The sequence below is a fragment of the Saimiri boliviensis genome, chromosome 12 (genome assembly GCF_048565385.1).
Source record: "Saimiri boliviensis isolate mSaiBol1 chromosome 12, mSaiBol1.pri, whole genome shotgun sequence".
NCBI lineage: Eukaryota > Metazoa > Chordata > Mammalia > Primates > Cebidae > Saimiri > Saimiri boliviensis.
Window position 1 is genome coordinate 51,530,341 of NC_133460.1, and position 24,657 is coordinate 51,554,997.

The following is a 24,657-nucleotide window of genomic DNA, read 5'->3' on the forward strand; positions in this document are numbered from 1 at the left end:
GGCACTGCTGTGTACCTGCTCCAGACGCCAGGTGACTTTGTCTGGGCAACTTGGGGTGGGGATGAGGTTACAGGCAGGTCGGGCGTGTGCTCCTTGTCCCTGGAGCAGTTTTCTTTTCTGGACCCAGGAGCGGCAGGGGACAAGGCGGTAAGCTGGCAGAGCTTGGGAGCTGGGACGGAGTAGTGGCGCGTTCTACCATCTGACAGTAGGGGACACTTGTCAAAGCCTCTTTTTGCTGCAGTCAAAGCGTGCGTCCCACCTCTTCTGGCTTGTGGCCGAGCGGCACAGAGAGGGCAGGGGGATGAGGTGGGTGAATGGAGGGCGCCCACAATGCCTCTGCCAGCCGCAGCCAACAAGTGGCGGCTTGCACACTAGGGCAGGCTGTGGTGACCCCGGGCAGGGCAGCCAATGAGCTCCCGGGGCGCGGTGGCACCACCGGGCAGCCCGCCTGTCTTTGGCTGGCGCAGCCGCAGGAGGGGCCTGGGTCGGCCAGTCAGGGCTGCTGGGCCCTGTCTCTGGGAGGCCCGGGCAGATCTGCAGCTCCATTCACAGGAGCCCAACCCGACTTGGGCGGCCACATTTTTAACTTTCCAACCTCCTGGAGAGGAGGGCGGGCTGCAGGGGCGGTGTGGGGAGGACTCTGCAGCCAGAGATGGAAACAAACTCAAGACACTTTCCCAAGGCTCTGGCTCCCAAGTGGGCTTGAGCTCCAGGTTGGGGCGGGGAGATTCCAAATGCCCTGTGGGCACAAGGCAGGCCTGAGAGCGTGAGGGTATGTGGGAGGGGAGAAAGCAGAGGGTGATAGTCATGGCCAGATGCCCACCCAGGACTGGTGTTGGGAACCCCAGGGACCCAGCCTGCTCAGGTCAGGCATCCCCCCAGCCACCTGAGCACCCCTCTGCCTGGACAGAGTTAGTTCTGGAACAGCAGGTGACTTAAGTGGCTGTCAGTTGGGGCCAGGGGTCAGGGGAAATTCAGGCTCCTCATCAAGATCTCCTTGTGGCACGAGCTGGACAGTGTCAGTAGCAGCTGGGGCTTGTGCCCCCACCCCCGCCTCCCCGCTCAATGCAGACCCACCACGGCCAGTCACATAATAAACATATATTTATAGATGTACAATTTCAGAATTCTAATTCAAGAAATACAGCTTCCAGGGGATCCTTTAGGATCTATGTTCTTATTGCACATGGCTCAGCCCATCTAGGGACATTACCAAGACCAGACAGACGGTCAGGGCGTTGGGGACAGAGCACCGGGGCCACCGTGGGTGGGCACTCTGGCCACATCAGTTCTTATCATCTCTCTCTGGGCTGAGGTGGCCGCTTCATTGCAGGACGGGACTTACTTAAAAACCAGATTTGACATTTCCTTACCAAACTTCCTTTCCCAGCAAGAATCCTATTTGTTGGGGGACTTTTAAAAAAAGAGCCAAGAGAAACTCTGGGAGGGAGGTTATCACCTCCTGGCTGGCAGCTTGGGGAAGTAAGGCTTTGGAAGGCAGCGGGCTCGACACCCCCACCGCCATAGGAAAACACGGTCATTCCAGAAGGCCCAGTAGAAACTGTGGGAATCAATCAAACTTCCCTCCTTCCCCTGGCAGCAACTGCTGTTTTCAGCAAAATCCTCATTTGAAGGTGAGGGGAAGAAAACTATCGTGGTTCAGGTGTATCCTTTGTCCAAGGTGCAAGAGGAGGCCTGTTGGTCACATCCACGGCGGGTGAAGACAGAGGTGCCCACGGGTACTGCCTGTTCTTCAGGAGTCGAAGAGGCTGCCCTGGGGTCCTGGCGCCACCGGCTGACTCAGAGGAAGAGCCTTCTGAAGTCCTTGGTGCATGACTTAGGAAAAACCAGTGGCAATGATGGAGCTGTGCCCTATGGCACCGATAAGGCAAAGCCCACTGAGGGACTTAGGGGTGGGGAAGTGGTTAGGGAGATCCTGGCCCCCTCTGCAGGCCTTCCCTTCTGTGGGCAGCGGGCTGGAGGGCTCCCGGGCACCAGGACAAAGAGCCCCCCAGAGCTTGGGGGGGGGTGGTCCCACCTGAGCAGGTCCTCGTTGGGCCTCTACTGTGACTCAATACTGACCCGGCCCCTCCCTCCGCGGCCTGCTCCTCTCCAGCTTAACCAAAATCCTGAGGCCTTTTTGGGTTCACACTATCATAATTACTGCTGCCATCAAAACCAGGCTGGGGTTTTGGGGGCCGCGAAAAGCTCTCCTATAGCTGCCAGCTACAGCTAACGTCTAGCAAGATCATCACCAGGGTACCTTCCCCAAACAGGCCTCATTTCTAAAACATGGAAGAAATCGGCTAAACAACTTAACCAAATCCCTGCAGTTTAAAAAGTAGACTATATATATATATCTTCATATATGTCTATTTACATATAAATAGATATATATATATATATACACATATACACGCATCTATAAATTACATTCTATGGAGAGTTCTCTTTCTTCCTCCTCTCTATCCTTGGCCAGTACCTCTGGCTTCTCCTGAGAGGTGGCTGGTGGTGGCTCCTGGGAGAGAGGAAAGGCAGCTGCGTGCCCCTCCCCCAGCCCTTCCCACTGCTATCTGCTGCAAGTTTTACATTCTACTTTCGTTGCCATGGTTTCCGTATCCTGGGAGAGGGCTGCTGCGGAGCCTCCGCCAGCCCTGGGAGGGAGGGAAGCAGCCCCGTGGCAGGTTTTCTGTCTGTCCTAAGAGCTTTCTGCATTTACTGGGTGAGAGAGAGGGCAGCTGTGTAGCATTCAGCCTCCAATTCCATTTTAATTTTGTTTCTTTGTATGTCTTTCCTTAAATATACAGTCCATCACCTTGGCTCAGTGCATGTCACCAAAAATTCTCCAGGGATTTCATAGTCTGGGGAGGAGAGTGGCAACAGTTAGCTTGGCAGTCACACGGCACCAGCTCCTCTAGCTTAAGCCACCCAAGTAGCTCCCCTCGACACTGCCAGGGGCACCGTGCTGCCTGCCCGACCTCCACCCATCCCACCTGCGGTCTGCGCTCCCTCAGAGGCACAGAGGCACAAATGGCCTCCAGGCAGAGTTGGCCTCCGATCTAGGCCGGGAGGACATAGGCAAAGGAGCGGGTGGGCAGGGCACCCACATGGAGAAGAACGTTTACCGCTTCTGCCCACACTCCTCTGGGCTTGGCCCAAATGGCCTCCTGTGGCAAATGCTGGGAACAGAGCCCAGCACCCCTACTCACAGGGAGGCGGGAGCCTGCTACCAGCAACTCTCATTTCTCCTCCACCCCTCCTGTGCTGAGCGGCTGCATCTGACCCTGAACTCGTGACCTTCTGTTCCCTTCCTCAGACCACAGGCGGGATGCCTGGGCAGGGCCGGATGCCTGTGGCTTCCCGGCTGCCAGGTGTGATGGCATTTGAGAGACTGCCTCAGATCCCACCAGAGGGGGTGGTCAGGGCCCGTGGCCCCTCCCGACACCAAGACTGCCAGCTCCCATCCACCCTGTGGCTGCCCGTTCATCTTGCTCCATTTCCTCCTGGCTGGAGGGATGGAGGAAGAGGAGGGCTCTTGGCCCACCTGTTCCCGCATGGTTCTTCCTAGTATCAGGCAGGCAGTGTGCATATGGGGCTCTCTTGGGCCCCACAATATGTGGTGGCCTAAATACCAGGGCACAGACAGTAGTCTGCTGTGCTGGAGAAAGAGCCGGGTGACTGATGGCTGGAGTGGACCGAGAGGCCCTGGGTGGCCCTCAGCAACAGCTTTGGGTTTCCACTCTGCCTGGCTCTGGGGTCCCCCACACCCCCCGAGCCAGGGAGCAGAGTGGAGGAGTGGGATGGATAGCACTGCTAGAGGGCAGAAACCGACGCTGGTTTCCCAGCAGGCCCCAGGAGTCTTTGCCACAGTCACCAGGCTTCCTCCCTTTCTCCCCCTCCCTCCTCTGCCTCATGACCAGGGCCAAAGCTGCCAGGAGTTGCAGGGTGGAGGCAGCCCTGGCTCATACTTGGACCTCGGTGGCGTGGCTGGCCCAGGACTATCCATGCAGGGAGGCCTGCACCTCTGACAGTCGGCTGCAGCTGGGGGTGCCCATCTTCTGTGCTTTGTGGTACATATCAGTGTCGCCAAAGTAGCGAGCCCGGTACAGCAAACCTTCCTCTGCAAAGCAATGGGACAGGATTAGTGCACACCCAGTGCCTCCCTAAGCCTTCGAGGAAGCCTGCAAGGGCTGTGGAGGTGGAGGAAGGTTGGCATATGCCGAGGGCTTGGGCAGGGCTGGCCTCCCATTAGGGAGACCCTGGAGGAGCAGAGACTACAGTCCTTACGTGGGAGAGGGTGACAGAGGCACCTTTCTCTAGAATGCAGTGAGGCCACCCAACGTGAGACCCTGTCATCCTGGTCAGGCCTCCCCAGGGTCCCACAGACAGATCCAGGAGCACAGTCGGGGGTGGCCAGGGATCCATCTGCTCCAGTCTCTCTCTACACACTCACCTCTGGCAGCCAACATGAAGGGCTGATGGCAGTGATTTACGGGAACCTGAGGCAACCACCACGTGGCCCCTGGCTCCCAGCCCGGGGGAAACACAGGAGTGGAGACCAGCTTTTGGCTGGGAGGTGGCTGGTGCAGGGCAGTGCCGAGGGCCAGGCCCCCAGAGCTGGAGGTGAGCGGGGCTCTCTTCTTCCCCTGCTTTCCATCTTTGTCCCCAGTCACCTGCCAGATACAGCCCTGCCCTCCCCCACACTCACTCTGCTGCTTCTCCTTCCAGCAGTTGTTCCGGAGGTTGGCGATATAATCATCTTCCACATTCCGCTCCACTGTTTTGAGGCTGGAGCCTGTGTACTCCTCGGAGAAAGTATCTCCCACATAGTAGACGACACTCAGGTGGTCAGTGACTCGCCTGTGGATGTGGCCCACGGACCTGGCCAGAAATATACCAGGTTCAAAGTGGGTGCAGGTCCCCATGCCCAGAGCACTCTAGGGGTGATGGGCCCCATGACACGAGGTGCCGCAGAGACCACAGGAGTAGCTGGTTCCCTCCCAAACCAGAGAGGGACTTACACACTCCCCGAAAGGAGAGTCTGAGGAAAGAGCAGCATCCCTCTACCCTCCACACACGTGGCCCAGACTGAGGGGTGCTCTGCCCTTATACTCCCTGCTTACCACACTGTTGACCTGGGGCCTTTAAGGAGAGGACTTTGAGGGAGTCTGGGCTCTACCTCAGTGCCTCCATTTCTCCATTCATCCCCTAAGCCAATTGTTGCTAAGGGCTTGCCTGCCTATCTGGGAGTTCCCAGTGTAGAATTAAGAGGCTTAGGAACAAAATGACAGGAAGGGCTCCAAGGAGCTGTATCTTCCCAGCTCCAGTCGCAGGCTCTGCCGGCTATGGGAAGAGCCTCGACACCCAGACAGGATCAGTGCTCTGGGGACAAGAGCCCCTGCCCCAGCCCTCTGCTCCTTGAATTTCTCTAGCTGCAAGGAAAAGGGCTGGCATCTGGCCACAGAGCCTGAGCCGGCAGCCAGGGTCCTGTGGACCGAGTCTGCCCCCTGCTGACTGAGAAGGGTCCTGCCAGCTCCCAGCCAGAGGCGGCTGCCTGTGGGGAGGAGAGCTCCACCCACTGAAGCTGAGCACACTCACTGTGTAGCTGATCCTGGGCCAAGTGTTGGACATCAATGAGGGGAGCTGACACCCTAACGGGTCACGAAACATCCTCAAGTTCACTCCTGGCAGTTGAGACCAGGCATTCATTGAACAAATATTGTTGAGCATTTCTAATGGGCCAGACATTTTATATGCATTACTCATTAATTTCCACAGCAGGTGAATGTTATAATTCTCATTTTATAGATGAGGAAACCAAGGTTACAGAACTTGTTTAGGGTCATGCAGCTTCTTAGTGGAGAAGCTGGGATTCTAAGCTGCGCTTGCTCTGTCTGACTCTAGTGTCCTGTTCTTTCCATAGCCTCAGAGAGCCCAATCAGAACCAAGGAACAGAGGTTCTTTGTCAGGGTTGGCAGGGTAGATGGGCAGGAAGGAGTCACAAAGCCGCTGAAATCATATGCAAAATTCTGTGTGTACAGTATGTGTATATATGTGTGTGTGTGTGTGTGTGTGTGCGCGCAGGCATGTTTATCGTGTGTGTGTGTATTTGCGTGCGCGTGCCCGTGTGCACTGTTCTATGGAAAAGGTCCATAGCTCTCGCTGCATTCTCTTAGGGGACCACAATCCTAGAAAGCTTAAGAGTCCTAGTTCAATAGAGAAAGTATATTTTCTTGATTTGAAGCCAGGTTTCTGCATTATGATCAGGCACTGGCTGGATCAGGACAGTAAGGAAGGCTCCTGATGGGGTTGAGAATCTAAAGCCCCTGGTCTGCCCAGCCTCACCCCTGTACTCACGGTCTTGGGCTCAGACTGTAGGGTGGACTGGAAACCATGAGCTGGCTGAGAGCTGACACGAGGATCAGGATGAGGATTGGCATCAGCTGCACAAACACCCCTAGCCCGCCCTGGAGGGAAGAGCCAACGTCACTCCACTGGATCTGGGTGGGGTGTGGCATCAGTCATAATCACCACCAGCTCCCCTAGAACAGTGAGCCTGGGGAGGCATGACACCACTCTGCCATTCCCTCCACAAATTCCCTCATCCCAAAATACAGATGCTTCTTCACCTTCCAGCTTTCCCAGATAAAAACAAAGCAGCAACTGGTGTAAAATACAGGAGGAAGTGTGGTGCCTGCATTTACTTTGAGAGAATGCAAAAAAAAAAACAGCAAAAGTTGCTTCCTCCAGGAGAATGGCAGGCTGGGCTGGAAGGAGACATGTGGTATATACACCTTTTTCAAATCTGAACCACACAAATATATTACCAATTTAAACATATGGCCAGTGCACTGTCTCATGCCTGTAATCCCAACACTTTGGGAGACCAACGTGAGAGGACCACATGAGGCCAGGAGTTTGAGACTAGTCTGGCCAACGTAGAACCCCAACTCTACAAAAAATAATAATTAAAATAAAATAAAAATGACCAATTAAAGTTAGAAATAGCACTGTCTTAGGTTGCAGTAAAAGCAAACAAACATTTAAGAATTAGAAATAAAAATTAACAAATTCATTCACTGTTAAAAACGCTTCTGTTATTTTTTATTTATTTATTTTATTTGAGACAGAGTCTTGCTCTGTCGCCAGGTGCCAGGCTGGAGTGCAATGGCGTGATCTCAGCTCGCTGCAACTTCTGCCTCCTGGGTTCAAGCAATTCTTCTGCCTCAGCCTCCTGAGTAGCTGGGACTATAGGCATGTGCCACTACACCCAGCTACTTTTTGTATTTTAGTAGAGATGGGGTTTCACTATGTTGGCCAGGATGGTGACGATCTCTTGACCTTGTGATCTGCCCGCCTCAGCCTCCCAAAGTGCTGGGATTACAGACATGAGCCACCATGCCTGGCCAAAAACTCTTCAGTGGTTAAATACAAAAAAAAAAAAAAAAATTGACTGGGGCAATGGCTCATGCCTATAATCCCATCACTGTGGGAGGGTGAGGCAGAAGGACCACTTGAGCCCAAGAGTTTGAGACCAGCCAGGGCTCAAACAACAAAGTAAGACCCTATCTCCAGAAAAAATTAGCTGGGTGGGGTGGCATGCGCCTGTGGTCCCAGCTACTTGGGAGTCTGAGATCGGAGCTTTGCCTGGGAGGGGAGGCTCTTGCACTCCAGCCAGTGTGACAGAGCAAGACCCTGTTTTGTTTTGTTTTAAAAAAGAAAAAAAAAAAAAATGCCAGGCACAGGGGCTCATGCCTGTAATCCCAGCATTTCTGAGCCTGAGGTGGACAGATCACAAGGTCAGGAGTTCAAGACCAGCCTGGCCAACATGGTGAAACCCCATCTCTACTAAAAATACAAAAATTAGCTGGGTGTGATGGTGCATGTTTGTAGTCCCAGCTGCTCAGGAGGCTGAGGCCGAAGAATTGCTTGAACCCGGGAGGCAGAGGTTGCAGTGGGCCAAGACTGTGCCACTGCACTCTGGCCAGGGTGACAGAGCAAGACTCTGTCAGGGAAAAAAAAAAAAATTGAACAAACATTGTCAGAGCAAAAGGAAACCCCTTCTGCCTGCCAGAATTTAAAATGCTCTGCAATTGTCCACGATATTTTAATTTTAGCTAGCTAACTGTTCTTTGATCTGTGGCATACAAAACGTGTTTGAAGTATTGTCTAGTTATAATTTTTATAAATATCTTTTTTTTTGAGATGGAGTCTCATTCTGTCGCCCAGGCTGGAGTGCAGTGGCACGATCTTGGCTCACTGCAACCTCTGCCTCCTGGGTCCAAGTGATTCTCATGCCTCAGCTTCCTGAGTAGCTGGGATTACAGGCAGGTGCCACCATGCCCGACTACTTTTTGTATTTTTAGTAGAGATGGGGTTTCACCATGTTGGCCAGGCTGGTCTCAAACTCCTGACCTCAGGTGATCCGCCCACCTCGGCCTCCCAAATTTTTATAAATATCTTTTAAAAGAATCTTTTGGCCTTTTAGCGGGATGAGTTGGCACCTATGCTGTCATCCTTTAAAATTCTCTCACTGGCCATTGGCTCATGCCTGTAATCCCAGCACTTTGGGAGGCCAAGGCAGGTGGATCACCTGAAGTCAGGGGTTCGAGACCAGCCTGGCCAACGTGGCAAAAACCCCATCTTGACTAAAAATACAAAATTAGCTGGGCGTGGTGGCATGCATGTGTAATCCCAGCTACTTGGGAGGCTGAGGCAGGAGAACAGCTTGAACCCAGGAGGCAGAGGTTGCAGTGAGCCGAGATCGCACCACTGCACTCCAGCCTGGGCGATGGAGCGGGACATCGCAAAAAAAAAAAAAAAAATTCTCTCACAAAGCTGAGAGAAAATAGTTGAGACCCGAGAAAAAAATTAAAAATAAAATAAAATAAAATTCTCTCACGAAGTGTAATTTTCCATTGCTTAGAAGATGTCACTTTGGCCTACCAGAGAGCAGGCTGCACGGAAGCCTCACACCCAAAACTGGCTGCACGCATTCCACTCCCCAGCCAGGCCAGCAAAACTGTGCTCCTGCGGGTATTGTGGAGCACGGCGCCCTCGTGTGGTGCCCCCCGGTGTCACCTAGCAGAATGGCAAGTGAGGCCCAGAGGGCTCCTCGGCTGAGAGTTGTGGCAACTCTGCGTGTCCCAGAATGGACAGTGTGGAAGGAAACACTGCTCCAGATCCCTTCCCTGGGGTGGAATTGGTGCCCTCCCCAGGCTGTCCCCGATGGCGTTCTCACTCACGTCACCCTGGTTCTCCCTGCGGTCCTGTCTTTGCTGGTAGGTATAGCGCATGCGGCCGTTGCTGTAGACGTGGACGTTACCTGGGGGTCAGAGGGGCTGAGTCAGGAGCCCGGGCTGTTGGGAAAGGGAGAGGCTGGCATGCCATCTCCACCGTCACCCCAGGGATACCTGGCTGTGGGGAGGCTGGGGAACTTACTAGAAGGGAAGCCGCCACCAAAGAACATGTTGAAGAGGTCTTCTGGAGAGATGTCAGCCTCAAAGCCACGGTGGAAGTCCCCGTGCCCGTGGCCGTGCCGGGCCGCCTGGCTCTTATCATCGCCGAACTGGTCATACTGCTTCCTCTTCTCTGGGTTGCTGAGTACCGCATATGCTGTGCCGATGGCTGGAGAGGAGGGGAAGGTCAGGCCTGAGGATGCTGGCTGTGGGTGGAGGCTCCTATGGCAGCTGAGTGCTCACTTTTTTCAGGTACTCAAGCAGTACTTTAGGGAGCAGAAGTCCTTGGGGCTGGCAGGAAGCTTGGCCAGTGTGGGCAGGGGCACTCAGAAAGCTCCCTCCGTGGATCTGGGCAGCCTGGCTGGGTGGAGGGTAACACAGGCTCCTTGCTCTCCTCAAGGCATTGGTCCATGTGCCAGGCCCCCTAGGGGCGTTGCCTCATTTACTTCTTTCTCTGTTTTTTAATTTTATTTTTTGAGGCAGGGCCTCACTCTGTCATCCAAGCTGAGTGCAGTGGAGCAACGGTAGCTCACTTCAGCCTCAACTTCCTTTGCTCAAGCGACCCTCCCACCTCAGCCTCCTGAGTAGCTGGGAATAAAGGCGTGCACCACCACGCCCAGCTAATTTTTGTATTTTTTGTAGAGACAAGGTCTTGCCATGCTGCCCAGGCTGGTCTCGGACTCCTGGGCCTCAAGGGATCCTCCCACCTCGGCCTCCCAAAGTGCTGGGATTACAGACAGAGGCCACCACATCCAGTCAACTCATTTACCTCTAAGAGCCACCCTATCTCCATTTCACCAATGAGAAAACAGGCTCAGAAGAGAAGTCACTGCCTATGCTCACACAGCTTTGACGTTATGGAGCTGGGAGTCAAACAAAGGCCAGCTGTCTCTTGCTTCAAGTTCTCTCTCTGACTTTATAAAACCACCAAAACCTCTTTCCTCATTCCTCTCGAGGTGTCCAGTGGGATGGGTGTCCCTTTCTGAAGGTTCTGTACACCTGAATCATAGTCTGACATGCAGGCCAGACAGACACACAATATCCTTAATGAACTGGAAGGCAGCAGGAACTGTGGGGAAGGGCCAAATCCCGGGGCTCTATGGAGACTCCTCCACTCTGGTGATGTGGCTGGGGTGAGGCCCTACTCCCTGAGCTGCTGTTTCCTACCTGGTCCTGGAGCCTCCCACCAGAGCTCCTTGGCTGGGAAGGCTGTGCCCTGAAGGACCCCTAGCTCTGACCTCCTCTGTTTCTCACTCCCTCTCCTCAAGCTGCCTCTCTCTCTGAGGAGTGGGTCCAAGCCACATCTGGTTCACATCCTGAAATCCCTGGGAATAAAGAGAACGGAATCCTCTCCTTCACCTATTCTGACCTGGCCTCTCGGTACAGTCAGAGCAGGCTGCAGGCAGAGGTTGGGGCTGGAGAAACATTCCCCAGGGCTACCTTGCTGTACCCCCACTTTCACTCTCCTACTCCTTGGGGGCCCCTGGGACACAGCACACTAAGTCTCGGGGTCTGCTCTGCCACAGGCTCTCCAGCTGGCTATGGTCATGGGCGCAGCACAGCATGCACCCCACCCAGGCTGGGGGGACTAGTCACCGTACTATTTCCCAAGGAGATGGATGAAGCGGGAATGAGAGAAGGAGGGATACGGTGGGCATGAGAGAAGACAGTGATATTTGGGGCAATGAGAAATTGCAGTGCACAGAGTCAGTACACATTTGTGCCTGACAGGTTAAATGAAAATGTAATGAATAGGCCAGGCACGGTGGCTCACGCCTGTAATCCCAGCACTTCGGGAGGCTGAGGTGGGAAGAGCATTTGAGGTCAGGAGTTCAAGACCAGCCTGATCAACATGGTGAAATCCTGTCTCTACAAAAAATACAAAAAAAGTAGCCAGATGTGGTACACGCCTATAGTCTCAGCTACTTGGGAGGCTGAGGCAGGATAATTGCTTGAACCCAGGAGGCAGAGGTTGGAGTGAGCTGAGATCCCATCACTATACACCAGCCTGGGCAACAGAGCAAGACTCTGTCTCAAAAAAAAAAAAAAAAAAAAAAAAGTAATGAATAAAGGGCAGCTTATGATTTCAGCCAGAAATGAAGCACTCATCCCAGAGCCAGCGGGCCCTGAGCCCAGTGACTGCCACATCCCCACTGCAGGCCCCAGGTGTATGGGTATGGCAGGGGAGCTGGCTGTGGCTGCTGGTACTGAGGTGACCACCAGGCCTGAAGCCCCTGACCTGAGGCTACCTTGCCCCTCAGCAGGGAAACGGTCACTTGTGTAAAGTGGGCAGCTATGAGACTCCAAGACAGGATGGAGTGCACACAGTAAGTCACTCAATCACTGAGAATCTTTGCAGAAGCTACTAGAACTTTCTCGCTGTGCTCCACTCCTGTCACCCCAGGAACTGCAGAGGGAGTGGGGGCAGGAGTGGCGCTTTTTGAGCTCTGACAAACTCTACACAGCTATAGGTGGCTACTAGAACTTTTATCCCAGGAAGCAGCTCCCAAGGCTGGGCTAGTTGTTTCCTGAGGCCACTTCCTCCTGCCCCCCCACTTCCTGGAAAGTTGTCATCTTCCCTGCCAAGTACAGGAGATAAACACACCAAAATGCCGGGACACCAGGGCCAGCTTACCTTTGAAAGCTTCAGTGGCGCCAGGTGCATGGTTCTTGTCTGGGTGGAATTTAAGGGCCAGTTTGCGGTAGGCCTTCTTCAGGTCATCATCCGAGGCCCCTCTGCTCACTCCCAGGATCTCATAGTAATCTTTACATTGCTTGACCCTGGGGAGGGAGGAGAGCGTGGTCGGGGGGTGCTCCACACGGGTCTGTGTGAGGTGAGCAAGGAATAGGCTATGTGGGGCACACAGCTCTGAGCAGGCTGCAGGGACCAACCGGGCAAGGCTGACAGCTCCTTGGGTCAGCTGTGTGACCTCAGGGACACAGAAGCCACAGTGAGTGTCAAATATGATGCTGAGCTGGGAAGGCCCATGGGAAACAGCAGGAGCACTGTTTGGATTCCTGGATTTAGGAGGGGCAGCTGCTGGGTTTGCCAGGCCAGTATCTGCCTCCCCCTGTTCTGCTAACAGCTTCCCCATGGGAGGGGCTCAGGAGAACTGTTGGTATCCATCACCCAGGGCAGTGTCCCAATGTCAGCCAACTGACTCTCCTGGCAATGAGTCTTTTTTTTTTTTTTTTTTTTTTTTTTTCAGTTTAAAAAATTTTACATATTTAAAGATAGAAACAGGGTCTTCTAATTGCCCAATCTGGTCTCTAACTCCTGGGTTCAAGGGATCCTCCTGCCTCAGCCTCCCAGAGTGCTAGGATGACAGGCATGAGCTACCCTGCCTGCCCTAATCTGAGTCTTGAGTGGGTAACATGAAAGCCAGAAATGGCAGGTGACTGTTCACCCCAAGCACAGGGCCTAAAGAGACCCTGGTTCTCTTTCACTAATTCTTCCTCTCTGTGCTCATGGAGAGCTCCCCCAGTTTTTGGGTGTTTCTAGGCCTTCCCAATCCCTTATGCATCAGTTTCTTTTGCCTGCAATTGACCTGGCCAGGTCAGAGAAGTGCAGATCTGGCCTATACTATTACAGCAAACAGCTGCCATGCTCAGTCTCACATAAGCAGCCCCCATCCTGAAGCTTGCCAGGAGCTGTAGGCATGACCCTGGGGGATGCCCAAGGCCAGCTGCTGGGAGGCCTGGGGAGAAATGGGAGCTGGGAACGTCTAAGCCTGAGAAGCCTTGGCTGGGTGGTCTCTGTCCTGGTAGTGGGCTGCTCCAAGTGGGGCCTGCCCACAGCCTAGGGGTGACAACTCTGCCTCTGGTTTCCATTTTACCCCACACAGGCTCTGATCTAAAAGGGTCTTTGTTGGGTGCTGGGGTGTGGATTAGGGTAGAATCTGGAAGGGGAGACCAGGTTCCATCTCTGTTGACAAACACAGCTGTGTAAAGAGGCCTGGGGCCTGCCTGGCCAGTGGCAGAGGAAGCTGGCAGTGTCAGCTTTTCCAGCTTCTGCTGTGGGTCATCTTGGTGGGAAGGATAGTGGAGCCCCAGTTCCCATGCTGTATTCCTGGGCCTTGATGGAAATAAGGAGAGGTCCTGGTGAGCCTGGGGACTTGGACCTTCTCCATCCTCCAAGACCCTCCCACAGCCCGGTGCAGCCCACAGGCAGATGGGAGGTGGAGGACGTGCTGCGGGAAGCCTCTAGACGTCCCCAGTCCCCCAGGCTCTGGCCCCTGCCCACCGGCCCAGCTGTCTACCTTTTCACAGCTGCAACTTGTTCTGCAGTGTAGCCTTTGGTGCTCTCTCCTCCTCCAGCTTCACCGTTGGCCGAGGGGGCATCGGTCCCACCTGCTTTCCTGTGGGTGGCATGGGTTGCGTCTGTGGGTTGGGGTTGGTCACCGGCAGTCTGTGGTTTCTGGCTGAGGGACTCAATCAGGGCTGTGCAAGGCAAGGAAACCATTCAGGGCTCCTGCTCTAGCAGGCTGTGTGACTTGATGAGCGGTCCTGTTTCCTACCCACTTCCCCTCCCAGCAAAGCCACCAGCTCCTGCCCTGATTGGGCCTGTGGGTGCTGGGTGGACAGTCATCTGCTCTCTTGAAAGCCATCGTCCTTAAGAGTAGGCAAGGCCAGGCGCGGTGGCTCATGCCTGTAATTCAAGCACTTTGGAGGCCAGGTGGGCGGATCACCTGAGGTCGGGAGTTCAAGACCAGCCTGACCCAACATGGTGAAACCCCGTCTTAAAAAAAAAAAAAAAATTGATTTTGGCCGGGCAAGGTGGCTCACGCCTGTAATCCTTGCACTTTGGGAAGCCAAGGTGGGTGGATCACCTGAGGTCAGTAGTTTAAGACCAGCCTGGCCATCATGGTGAAATCCCACCTTAAAAAAATAAATAAATAAAAAATAAAAATAAATTAAAAAAAGAGAAAGTATTAGAACTGGAAAAAAAAAAAAATAGAGTAGGCAGGATAGGCACTATGGCGTGGTGGTTCATGCCTGTAATCCCAGCACTTTGGGATGTCAAGGCAGGCTGATCACCTCAGGCCAGCTGTTTGAGACCAGCCTGGCCAACATGGTGAAACCCCATCTCTACTTAAAAAAAAAAAATTAGCTGGGCATGATGGTGGGTGACTGTAATCTCAGCTACTCGAGAGACTCGAGAGGCTGAGGCATGAGAACAGCTTGAACCTGGTAGGCAGAAGTAGCAGTGAACAAGACTGTGCCACTGTACTCCAGCTAAACTTAGGCAGAATCCTGATATTCTGATAGTCTTCAAAAAGCACACTTGGTTTTATTAATAAACCCTGTATTACTTTATTTAGAGTACATTTTTTATTTCTTTGTTTGAGAACGATCTCACTCTGTTGCCCAGGCTGGAGTGCAGTGGTGTGATCTCAGCTCACTGCAACCTCTGCCTCCCAGGTTCAAGCGATTCTCCTGCCTCAGCCTCCCAGGTAGCTGGGATTACAGGCACCCACCACGCCTGGCTAATTTTTTTTTTTTTTTTTTTTTTTGACACAGTGTCTTGCTCTGTCGCCCAGGCTGCAGTGCAGTGACATGATCTTGGCTCACTGCAACCTCCGCCTCCTGGGTTAAAGCAATTATCCTGCCTCGGCCTCCCTTGCAGCTGCGATTATAGGCGCCCACCACCATGCCCAGCTAATTTTTGTATTTTAGTAGAGATGGGGTTTTACCACATTGGCCAGGCTGGTCTCAAACTCCTGACCTCAAACAATCCACCCACCTCATCTCCCGAAGTGCTGGGCTTATAGGTGTGAGCCACTGTGCCTGGCCTAATTTTTGTATTTTTAGTAGAGACAGGATTTCACCATGTTGGCCAGGCTGGTCTTGAATGCCTGACCTCAAGTGATCTGCCCGTCTCGGCTTCCCAAAGTGCTGAGATTACAGGTATAAGCCAATGTGCCCTGCTAGAATTCATTTAATACTACTTTAATTGCTATTTCTTTCAATGTATTTGGTTTTACTCTGCTTTTCTTTTATTAATCCAACTTACGAATCCATTTTTTTCTACTGAACTCATTCAAATCTGCAAATACGTTTGCACTGTACCACATTTTGAATAAGTAAAATATTCAGTCTACTGCACTATGTCCTATTTTTACCATTTTTTTTTTCTTTTTCTTTTTTTTTAAATTGAGGCAGAGTTTCGCTTTTGTTACCCAGGCTGGAGTGCAATGGCGCGATTTCGGCTCACTGCAACCTCCACCTCCTGGGTTCAGGCAATTCTCCTGCCTCAGCCTCCTGAGTAGCTGGGATTACAGGCACGCACTACCATGCCCAGCTAATTTTTTTGTATTTTTAGTAGAGACGGGGTTTCACCATGTTGACCAGGATGGTCTCGATCTCTTGACCTTGTGATCCACCCGCCTTGGCCTCCCAAAGTGCTGGGATTACAGGCGTGAGCCACCGCGCCCGGCCTTTTTTTTCTTTTTTAGATGGAGTCTTACTCCGTAGCCCAGGCTGGAGTGCAGTGGCACGATATTGGCTGACTGCAATCTCCGCCTCCCGGGCCCAGGTTCAAGCAATTCCCCGCTCTCAGTCTCCCAAGTAGCTGGGATTACAGGCACGAGCCACCATGTCCAGCTAATTTTTGTATATTTTAGTAGAGACAAGGATTTGACTTGTTGCCCCGTCTTATCTTGAACTTTTGACCTCGTGATCCGCCTGCCTCGGTCTCCCAAAGTGCTGGGATTACAGGCATGAGCCACTGAGACCGGCCACCATTGGTTTAAAAAAGATTTTTGTTTTGTTTTGTTTTGTTTTGAGACAACATCTTGCCCTGTCACCTGAGCTGGAGTGCAGTGGAGCGATCACGGTTCACTGCAACTTCTGCATCCCTGGCTCAAATCTTCCTACCTCAGCCTCCAAAGTAGATGAGACTACAGGCCTGTGTCATCATGCCTGGTTAATGTTTATGAATTTTTTTTTTTTTCCAGTAGAGACAAGGTCTTACTATGTTGCCCAGACTGCTCTTGAACTCCTAAGCTCAAGTGATCCACATACCCTCAGCCTCCCAAAGTGCTGGGATTACAGGCATGAACCACCATGCCAGGCCTAAAAATGTTTTAATATTAAATCAGTATCAGGGGATCACTCCTGTAATCCCAGCACTTTGGGAAGCTGAGGCGGGTGGATCACCTGAGGTCAGGAGTTTGAAACCAGCCTGGCCAACATAGTAAAACCCCATCTCTACTAAAAATACAAAATTAGTGGGGTGTGGTGGCACATGCCTGTAATCCCAGCTACTTGGGAGTCTAAAGCAGGAGAATCGCTTGAACCTGGGAGTCGGAGGTTGCAGTGAGTAGAGATCATGTCATTGCGTTCCAGCCTGGGCAACAAGAGTGAAACTCCATTTCAAAAAACAAAAACCAAGGCATAACCCTTAAGATATATATATATATATATATTTTTGAGCCAGAGTTTAGTTCTTTTTGCCCAGGCTGGAGTGCAATGGGGCGATCTCGGCTCACTGCAACCTGCGCCTCCCAGGTTCAAGCAATTCTCCTGCCTCAGCCTCCTGAATAGTCAGAATTATAGGCACATGCCATCACACCCAGCTAATTTTGTACTTTTAGTAGAGACAGGGTTTCACCATATTAGCCAGGCTGGTCTTGAACTCCTGACCTCTGGTAATCTGCCTGCCTCGGCCTCCCAAAGTGCTGGGATTACAGGCGTGAGCCACCATGCCCAGTCAACCCTTCAGATTTTTTTTTTCTTTCATATGCAAGCCTACCTGAATGACAGATTTTTTTTTTTTTTTTTTTTGAGACGAAGTTTTGCTCTTGTTACCCAGGCTGGAGTGCAATGGCACGATCTCGGCTCACCGCAACCTCCGCCTCCTGGGTTCAAGCAATTCTCCTGCCTCAGCCTCCCGAGTAGCTGGGACTACAGGCGCGCGCCATCATGCCCAGCTAATACTTGTATTTTTAGTAGAGACGACGTTTCGCCTTGTTGATCAGGATGGTCTCGATCTCTTGACCTCGTGATCCACCCACCTCGGCCTCCCAAAGTGCTGGGATTATAGGCGTGAGCCACCGTGCCCGGCCTTGAATGACAGATTTTTAAGATCTCAAAGTAGTGAGTTCAACAGACTTGGCATGTGGAGTGCCAAGATGGGCAAAGTACCCTGCATAGGAGACCCTGCATAGCAGGACCATCTATTTCAGGTGGGATCAGTCAGGAAGGCTTCCTGGAGGCCTTTGCTTAGCTGTAAAGAGGAATGGGAGAAATGAGTTTGCCCAAGGGGGAAAGGGATGGTATGAGACCAAAAGAAGTATCCGCTGTGCTCACTACTTGCTATTTTTTACATTTTTCAAGTGGTTGGCCATGTCAAATGTCCTCTTCAATGTTTGGAGTCTATATAGGACATTAACTGTCACCCTCAGGCAGCAGCACAGTTATTTAAAACTAAGCCTGTGGTTCCCAGCAGATTCAAATGAGGAAGGGCCCAAGTCTCTGGCAGCGGATCCCTGTGTCCATTTATTCCAGGCACAAAACCAGTTCTGAGAAACCCCAGTCAGGCCTAGGCCCCAGTGCACTGGATAGTAAAATCCTAAAGCCTCTGACAAGCTGGGAAAACAGGCATCTGGATCACTGCAAGAACCCAGCATCCTTCTGTGTTGAGGAGGTATGGCAGCACATCCCGGAACAGTTCTCTGCTTCCTTCAAACACATTAGGTGCCTGCTGACCTGAAGACACTGTGCTGGGTGCCACACCCATCACTGCAATGCACTGGGGTCTGAGCCAAGAGGCTGAGAGCCAGTCTCACTGGGAACAGAGTATGGGGCTCCAGTGGAGCACTGTTCCCTGGGCTGCTGCTGTCGCACTGTGAGCTTGCGTGATTTTGCTATCTTCAGTTGGGAAATCCAAACACAGAAGCTTACAGCCAGAGTTGCTCTGAATAAGGGAGGTGACGGGCTCCCGCAGCGAACCCTGAGAGGGTGCTTACGGAGGAGCAATAGTGACAATCGTTTCTGTTACCCAGTGCTGTGTGTCAGGTGGGCACTTTCACAGTGACCTGCATGTATTAGCTCATTTAAATGCCACAGGAGCCTTAGAAGGTAGGTCTTATTACCTACTCCACCCAACTGCAGGAACAGGGCACTGTGGCAGACTGCTGCCATGACCACAAAGCTGGTTAGGAGACGGAGGGGACTTCAAATCCCAGGGTGTCCAGCTCCAGGGTCCATGCTCTTAACTATGCTGCTATCCCGGGTGGCACATGTCTGACGGGCTGGGGGTGGGAATCGGGCACAGGGATCCAAGCAAAAGCATAGAAGAGGCAGTAAATTCAGAAAGACCCAGATTGAAATCTCAGCTCTGCCATTCCTAGCGGTGTGAGCCTGGCTGATCTATGCAATCTCTCTGAACCTGGTTTCCTCACAATGGTGGTGGAGGATGAAATCAGGTAATGTGTATAAGCACCTGGTGCAGAGAGTGACAGTGGGTAAAGGGTCAAGGCTGATGAAGTGTCTGGCCGCAGAAATGGGCTGGCCAGGGAGGTGAAGAGACCTGTAGTGGAGGGTGGGGAGGAGGAGGGCTGGGTAGCAGGGGAGCTCCAAGGCTCAGGAAGGCAAAGGCTCAGCGCTCAGTAGGCTCTGGACCTAGTAGTAACCATGAGATTTCAGGCCATCCAGTTATCAAGGGAATGGCAGGAGAAACCAACAGGTGAAGAGACACTGGTCAAGATGGGGCAGGAGGAGGAGAGAGTATGCTGGTTTCCTAGGACTTTTCAAAAAGCTGTTTATTTCGGATCCTCTGGAAGCTCCAGTGGCCCAGATCCTAAGGGCAAAATAACCAGTTGAATAAACTGCCAGAGATGAGCAGGAGCACCAGCCAGGAGATGGGACAGGCTCTCTCTAGGACCTCTCAGGGAAGATTCTGGAAGCTTTTTAGGGCAGTTACAGGGAATCAGCCACTCTGATTTCCCTACAGTACAGAAAGAGAGCCCAAAAGAGAATGGAAGTGCTCTGGGTCACATGGAAGCCTTCTGCCTGAAGGTCTCTCTTGTGGTCTGGGGGATGTGACAGCTTCATGCTTACATCCCTCATGGCACAGAGGCTGACAGGCAATGTCACAAAAGGAGACAGAATCACTTAATGTTACTTTGGTTCTGTACCTTCTCAGTAAAGCTGGGAGACCTGGAAAAGGAAGGGAAATCAGTCGAAGAAAACAGAGCTGGGATGGAGGGGCGCTGAGATAGAGCTGAGAGGATTTCTACAGCCAAAGCCACCAAACCCAGACTAGAGATTTAGACTTGCCTGGGCACAGTGGCTCACACCTGTAATCTCAGCACTTTGGGAGGCTGAGGCAGGAAGATGGATTGAGCCCAGGAGTTTGAGACCAGCCTGGGCAACATAGGAAGACTCTGTCTCTACACACACACACACACACACACACACACACACACACACACACAAATTAGCCAGGTGTGGTGGCACACGCCTCCCAGCTATTTGGGAGGCTAAGGTGGGAGGATCACTTGGGCCCAAGAGGTTGAGGCTGCAGTGAGCTGTGACTGCACCACTGCACTCCAGCCTGAGCAACAGAGTGAGACCCTGTCTCCTAAAAAAAAAAAAGGAAAAAGGTGAGACTGCCTGATGGGTTCAAATCTAGCTCTGCCACTTGCTAGAAGGGTCCTCTTGGACAAGGTAAGTTAGCTTATCCGTGCAAAACTCTATCTCCCTCATACAGGCTAAAAAAGGAAATGAGTGAATGCTGGCCAAAAACTCAGCCCAATGCCCAGCAAATACATAGTGTTGTCTCTGCGACTTTGTTAGCAGGTGAGTAGCTGAGTTTCTGGGCTCTATGTACCTATGGTGCTCACAGTGAGTCAGGAAAGGGCCTGGGAATGGAGATGGACAGTTCTGGGTCTTCGCCGGCTAGCCACGTAGCCTTGCCAGGTTATCTAGTTCCTTAGCGGAGACATAATCCCGACCCCTGCTCTCCTAGGAGTTCTGAGGGGTAAAGAAGATTCTGTAAAGTGAATTGAAGGGGCTGAGTGCACAATGGGGCTCATGAAGGTTGACTGAAGGGAACAACCCCACCCTGGACCTCGCCAGCACTAGAACATCTCTCATTCCTGGACTTTGAATGCAGAATCCCTCAGCAACCCATTCTCCCTTTTCCTGTGGGCTGGCCTTCCCAGTTTGGCCTTTCTGACTTAGCCTGGACCCCGGAGCCAGCCATTTCACAGAATGTCTGGCAGTCTGAGCTGCAAGGAACCTCAGGATCATCCCAGCCAATGTTCTCTTTGTATGCTTGGGAAACTGAGGCCTACAGATGCTCTCATGAGCTCCCTGGGAAACCTGGCACCTTCCACACTTGTTACGAAGCCTTAGCCAAAGCCAATGGCTGCCAGGCTTCCAGCTGCTGGATGGAAATTCCCAGAAAGGGACTGACTGGCTCCGCCATCTCTAGTCTGTGATCTCCCAGCTTAGGGCCCATATACTACTTTGCAGTTTAACTCAGTGCCTCCCTGTCCCACCTCCTGCAGCAAGAGTTTCAAGTCCCCTCACATTCTTTTTGCTGTGAAGGCCAACGGTGTGAGGTCCCTCGCCCTTTCAAGGTTGCTCTGAGCCTCCCTTCTTTTCTGACTCTCCCTTCTCCGCCCTTCCACCTATCGAAGACCATCCTCCACCCATGCTCTTGATCCTTCCCTTTTCACCTTACAACTTGTCCTTTTCCCACGTGGCGCCTGTGGCATCTGACAGTGCTGCTGGCCACCTGCTGCCAAACCTCTCCATGGCTACCTGGCTGCCGCCCTCTCCGGGGACTGCCTCTTCTTGCTCCATCTCACTCTGTTGCTTCCTCTGCCTTTGTCTGTGGGCTCAGGGCAGGTGTTGACTGCCACTGTCCCTGTAGCAAACTTCTCTCCATGGTCTGCACTTTCCCAGTGACCTCAGTCGCACACAACTCCGGTGATCTCCAGGGAACAGACACCAGACTTCTGTGTGGAACCTGGAGTGCTCTCCTGAGTTCCAGGCTCACAGCTCCTTTGGACTGTGTCCCACTGGCACCTCCCCCTCTGCCCATCGCTTTCCATCCCAGTTCTTCAGCCGGGTTTCTTCCTGGTCACAGGGGCTTCCATTCTGATCCCCCAGCATCCCATCTGACTTTCCTCCCACACCTCTCTTACACAGGCCTGGTGCCTCCTTTCCACGGACCTTAGCCTTATCCATACTGCCCTGCCCCAGGCCCTTAGAATATCCAACCTGCTCAAGGCAATTCTTTCCCACTGGCTTCCTACCTTGAGTCTCTTCCCTCTCATTAACCCTCCATGCTGTTCTCTTTTAACAACAGTGCCCTTATCTTATTCCTGCTGTCAAAAACCTCAATGGTTTCCTCACTAACCACAGAACAGGGTGAAAATATCTTGGCTTGGTAGAAAAGGATTTCTATGATCTGGTCCCATTTAATTTTCCAACCTTAATCCTCTCTATATACAAATTACCACCTCCACTGCCTCTATATCTTGCGACACTTTGATCTCCTCCCCCAAACTCTACAACTTTCAGCTCCCTGTCTTCTCCCAGTATGTCTTTCATCAAGTCTCATACCTTTCTCCAAAGCCCAGTTCAAATGCTACCCCGTTGCCCCCAAAGCATTCCCTCGCTGTGAGATAACATTATTTTTATGCCCTCGCCACAGCACTCACTACACTGCTTATAATGTTCAGGAGATTGTCCTCCGCACCCCCTCCCTGCCATCAGACTGTGAACTCATGGATGATGAGGAGTGATTTTTTTCATGCCCATCCTTAAGTCCTCAGCATGTAACCCTGGGCTTAATTTTTGTTTAATCAAGTTCTGCCTTGTAATATTTGTTTCTGTAAGTTTGTCCCTTTCACTAGATGAGAAGCTCTTTGGAAGTGAGGGATCACATTTTACCAATCTTGCTAGCACCAAGCAGAGGACTTTGCAAACAAACCAAAACATAAATGATCTTCAACAAAAGTCTGCTGCATTGAATGCGCATCTGGGATGGGCCCAAACCCAAAGCAATAGATAACCACCTAATATATCTGTATCACTCCCCCTGGGGAGATGGGGAGCCCAATGGGTAGCTCTCCTTTTTATTTTTTAAGTAAGATCTTTCCCTGTCCCTGACCTAAACTTATCCCAGGTCCCTGTTAGCTCAGTGGAGGGCTACAGACAGTAAAGTTTACACAGATGCCTAAGACATACAGTCTCACAGTCTTTCCAGAAAAGCACAAATATGACATATATGCTGGCAGGTGACTTTGAGCAAATTTCAGTGCCTGAGCCCTAGAGAGGACACTCCTTCACGCCCCTGAACTGGTGCAGGAGCCTGCTGACAGGAAGAGCCCCACAGGCCCTGTGGCCCATCCTTTCTTGGCTGCCTCCTCCGGAACCCGCAGCAGCATCAGAATCAGGCAGAATTCTGACAGTTGGAGGGTCCATACCCCACCACAGAAGATGATTTAATTCACAGGGAAGCTCCTTGAGCAGGTTACCTCAGGTGTCCTGGCAAATACCGCCTGAAACCCTCTCCAAGGGGAGGCAAACAGGCCAAACATCAACCTGCAAGAGTCAGGATGGAGGAAAGTTCGGGCAGTCCAGGCTACCTCTTCCACCAGCGTCCCGCCTTCTCAATCTCATCGGGGGGCAGGGCCAGTTAGGAGGGTGACTGCTGCTCCTCAATTTCATTTTTCTTTCATAAACATTTATAGAGTCACAGAACTTTCCACTTCCTAGCTGTGTCATCTTGGGCATCCCTTTCCTCAGAGATGTTTCATCACCATAGGGTAAAGATAATGATCTTTGCTCTGCCTCCCTACCTGGCAGGCTCAAGTGATAAGGCACAGGCAAAGGAGCTTTCTAAACTGCAAAGCCCTGTGGGTATTATTGCCAATCACATTATCTGCGCCAACCCTCTAATCTTCCCGAAGAGGAAACCCAAGCCCAGGAAGGTCACGTGGTAGCCGTCAGGCTGAGCCCTGGGCCTGCGGAGTGCCTGTTACTCCCAGTTTACTAGGTGGTGATCACAGGCACCACCCCGTGTCTTTCTCCCCTCCGGCTTGGATTAAGAAAAACTCCTTGGAAAACTCAGGTTAAGGAAACAAGAAAGGGTTCCTGGGTGAAGCGAGGTGATGAGCAGTAAAGCCAGACTCACTCTTCCCTCCCTGGCTCGGGAGCCTCCTGTCCAGGGCCTCTCAGCAGCCTCAGCATCCACATGGCCAGCCGCAGCTGGACAACTGCGGGCGATGGAGGGCTGGGGCGGCTGAGGCCAGCACTTCCCACCAGGCCACCCGCTCCTATCTCCTTATCCCCGGCCTCAGGACACACCGTCCCAGGAGGCGGATTGGAGTGGGTGGAAAGGCCGGTTCGCATTTTGGGAGGGTGGTCCCTGACCCTCAGTCCGAGACATGAGAGAGAGTGAAGGCTCCTTTCCTGGGCCCCCGAAAGACGGAAGTCTATCCCTGCCTAGCACCCATTCTCTCCCTCAGAGGAGTTATGTTTATTTTCCTGAACTATAATATTTCCCAGGCCCGCGACTGGCCAGGGCCACCGAACGGCCCCTTGGGAAAAGTAGTTCGAGTTCACTTCCAGGTAAGTTCCTTTCGCCCCGCCTGCCAGCGCGTTCCGTTTTCAGAGACCTCACACCAACAGAGGGTTCCACTAGCACTCCGAAAGCTGAAGTCCCGGCCACCCAAGTCTCCAGGCTGTCCACATCCCGCAGAGGAACGCGAAGGAAAGACTACGCCTCCCAGCAGCCACTGCGCGTCTCAGTGCGCAGGCGTAGCCGCGCCTCGCCACCCCTCCCCCTCCTCCAACTGCTCCCATCGGTCCGTTCCCGTATTCGCCCCATCAGTTCTAATGTCCCCAGTCTCTCCGGCATCTCACACTCACCGCGAACTCGCGGCGTCGGGTACAGCCGCTGTGCCTTCTCCAGGAAGCGGAGCGCCCGGTCGGGCTGGTTGCTCTGGATGGCCTTGAGGGCGATGCTGATACAGCGCTCGGCTTCATCCTTGTTGGATTCCATGGCGGAACCAGAGCGCGGAACCAGGGAGGGGGAGGCCGGGCGAGCGAAGGGCTGCGCCACCCGCCGGTGCGTCGCGGGCAGGCAGGCGCGTAGTGATGACATCTACCCTCCGCCCCTTCTTCCCGAGATTTGAGCGAGGGTGGAAGCGCTACCGTATGTCTTCTAAGAAAGGGA

The 24,657-nt window shown here is 52.6% G+C and overlaps 1 protein-coding gene across 3 annotated transcripts; it reads right to left on the minus strand.

Annotated features, from left to right (window-relative positions):
* Positions 1 to 1,086: 1,086 nt before the first annotated feature.
* Positions 1,087 to 24,642, minus strand: DNAJB12 (DnaJ heat shock protein family (Hsp40) member B12). 3 transcript variants are annotated; one of them, XM_010339274.3, is made up of 9 exons: positions 24,351 to 24,642; positions 13,718 to 13,898; positions 12,094 to 12,239; positions 9,442 to 9,627; positions 9,246 to 9,325; positions 6,358 to 6,467; positions 4,709 to 4,881; positions 4,023 to 4,120; positions 1,087 to 2,861 (listed from the first exon to the last, which is right to left on the minus strand). In XM_010339274.3, exons 1-9 carry the CDS (start codon positions 24,583 to 24,585, stop codon positions 2,832 to 2,834), a joined length of 1,239 nt encoding a protein of 412 aa, XP_010337576.1. In that variant the 5' UTR covers positions 24,586 to 24,642; the 3' UTR covers positions 1,087 to 2,831. The 3 variants fall into 3 exon arrangements, with proteins under 3 accessions (XP_010337576.1, XP_010337577.1, XP_003928666.1); XM_010339275.3 differs by having other exon boundaries at positions 3,975 to 4,120; XM_003928617.3 differs by having other exon boundaries at positions 3,969 to 4,120; positions 24,351 to 24,641.
* Positions 24,643 to 24,657: the final 15 nt, after the last annotated feature.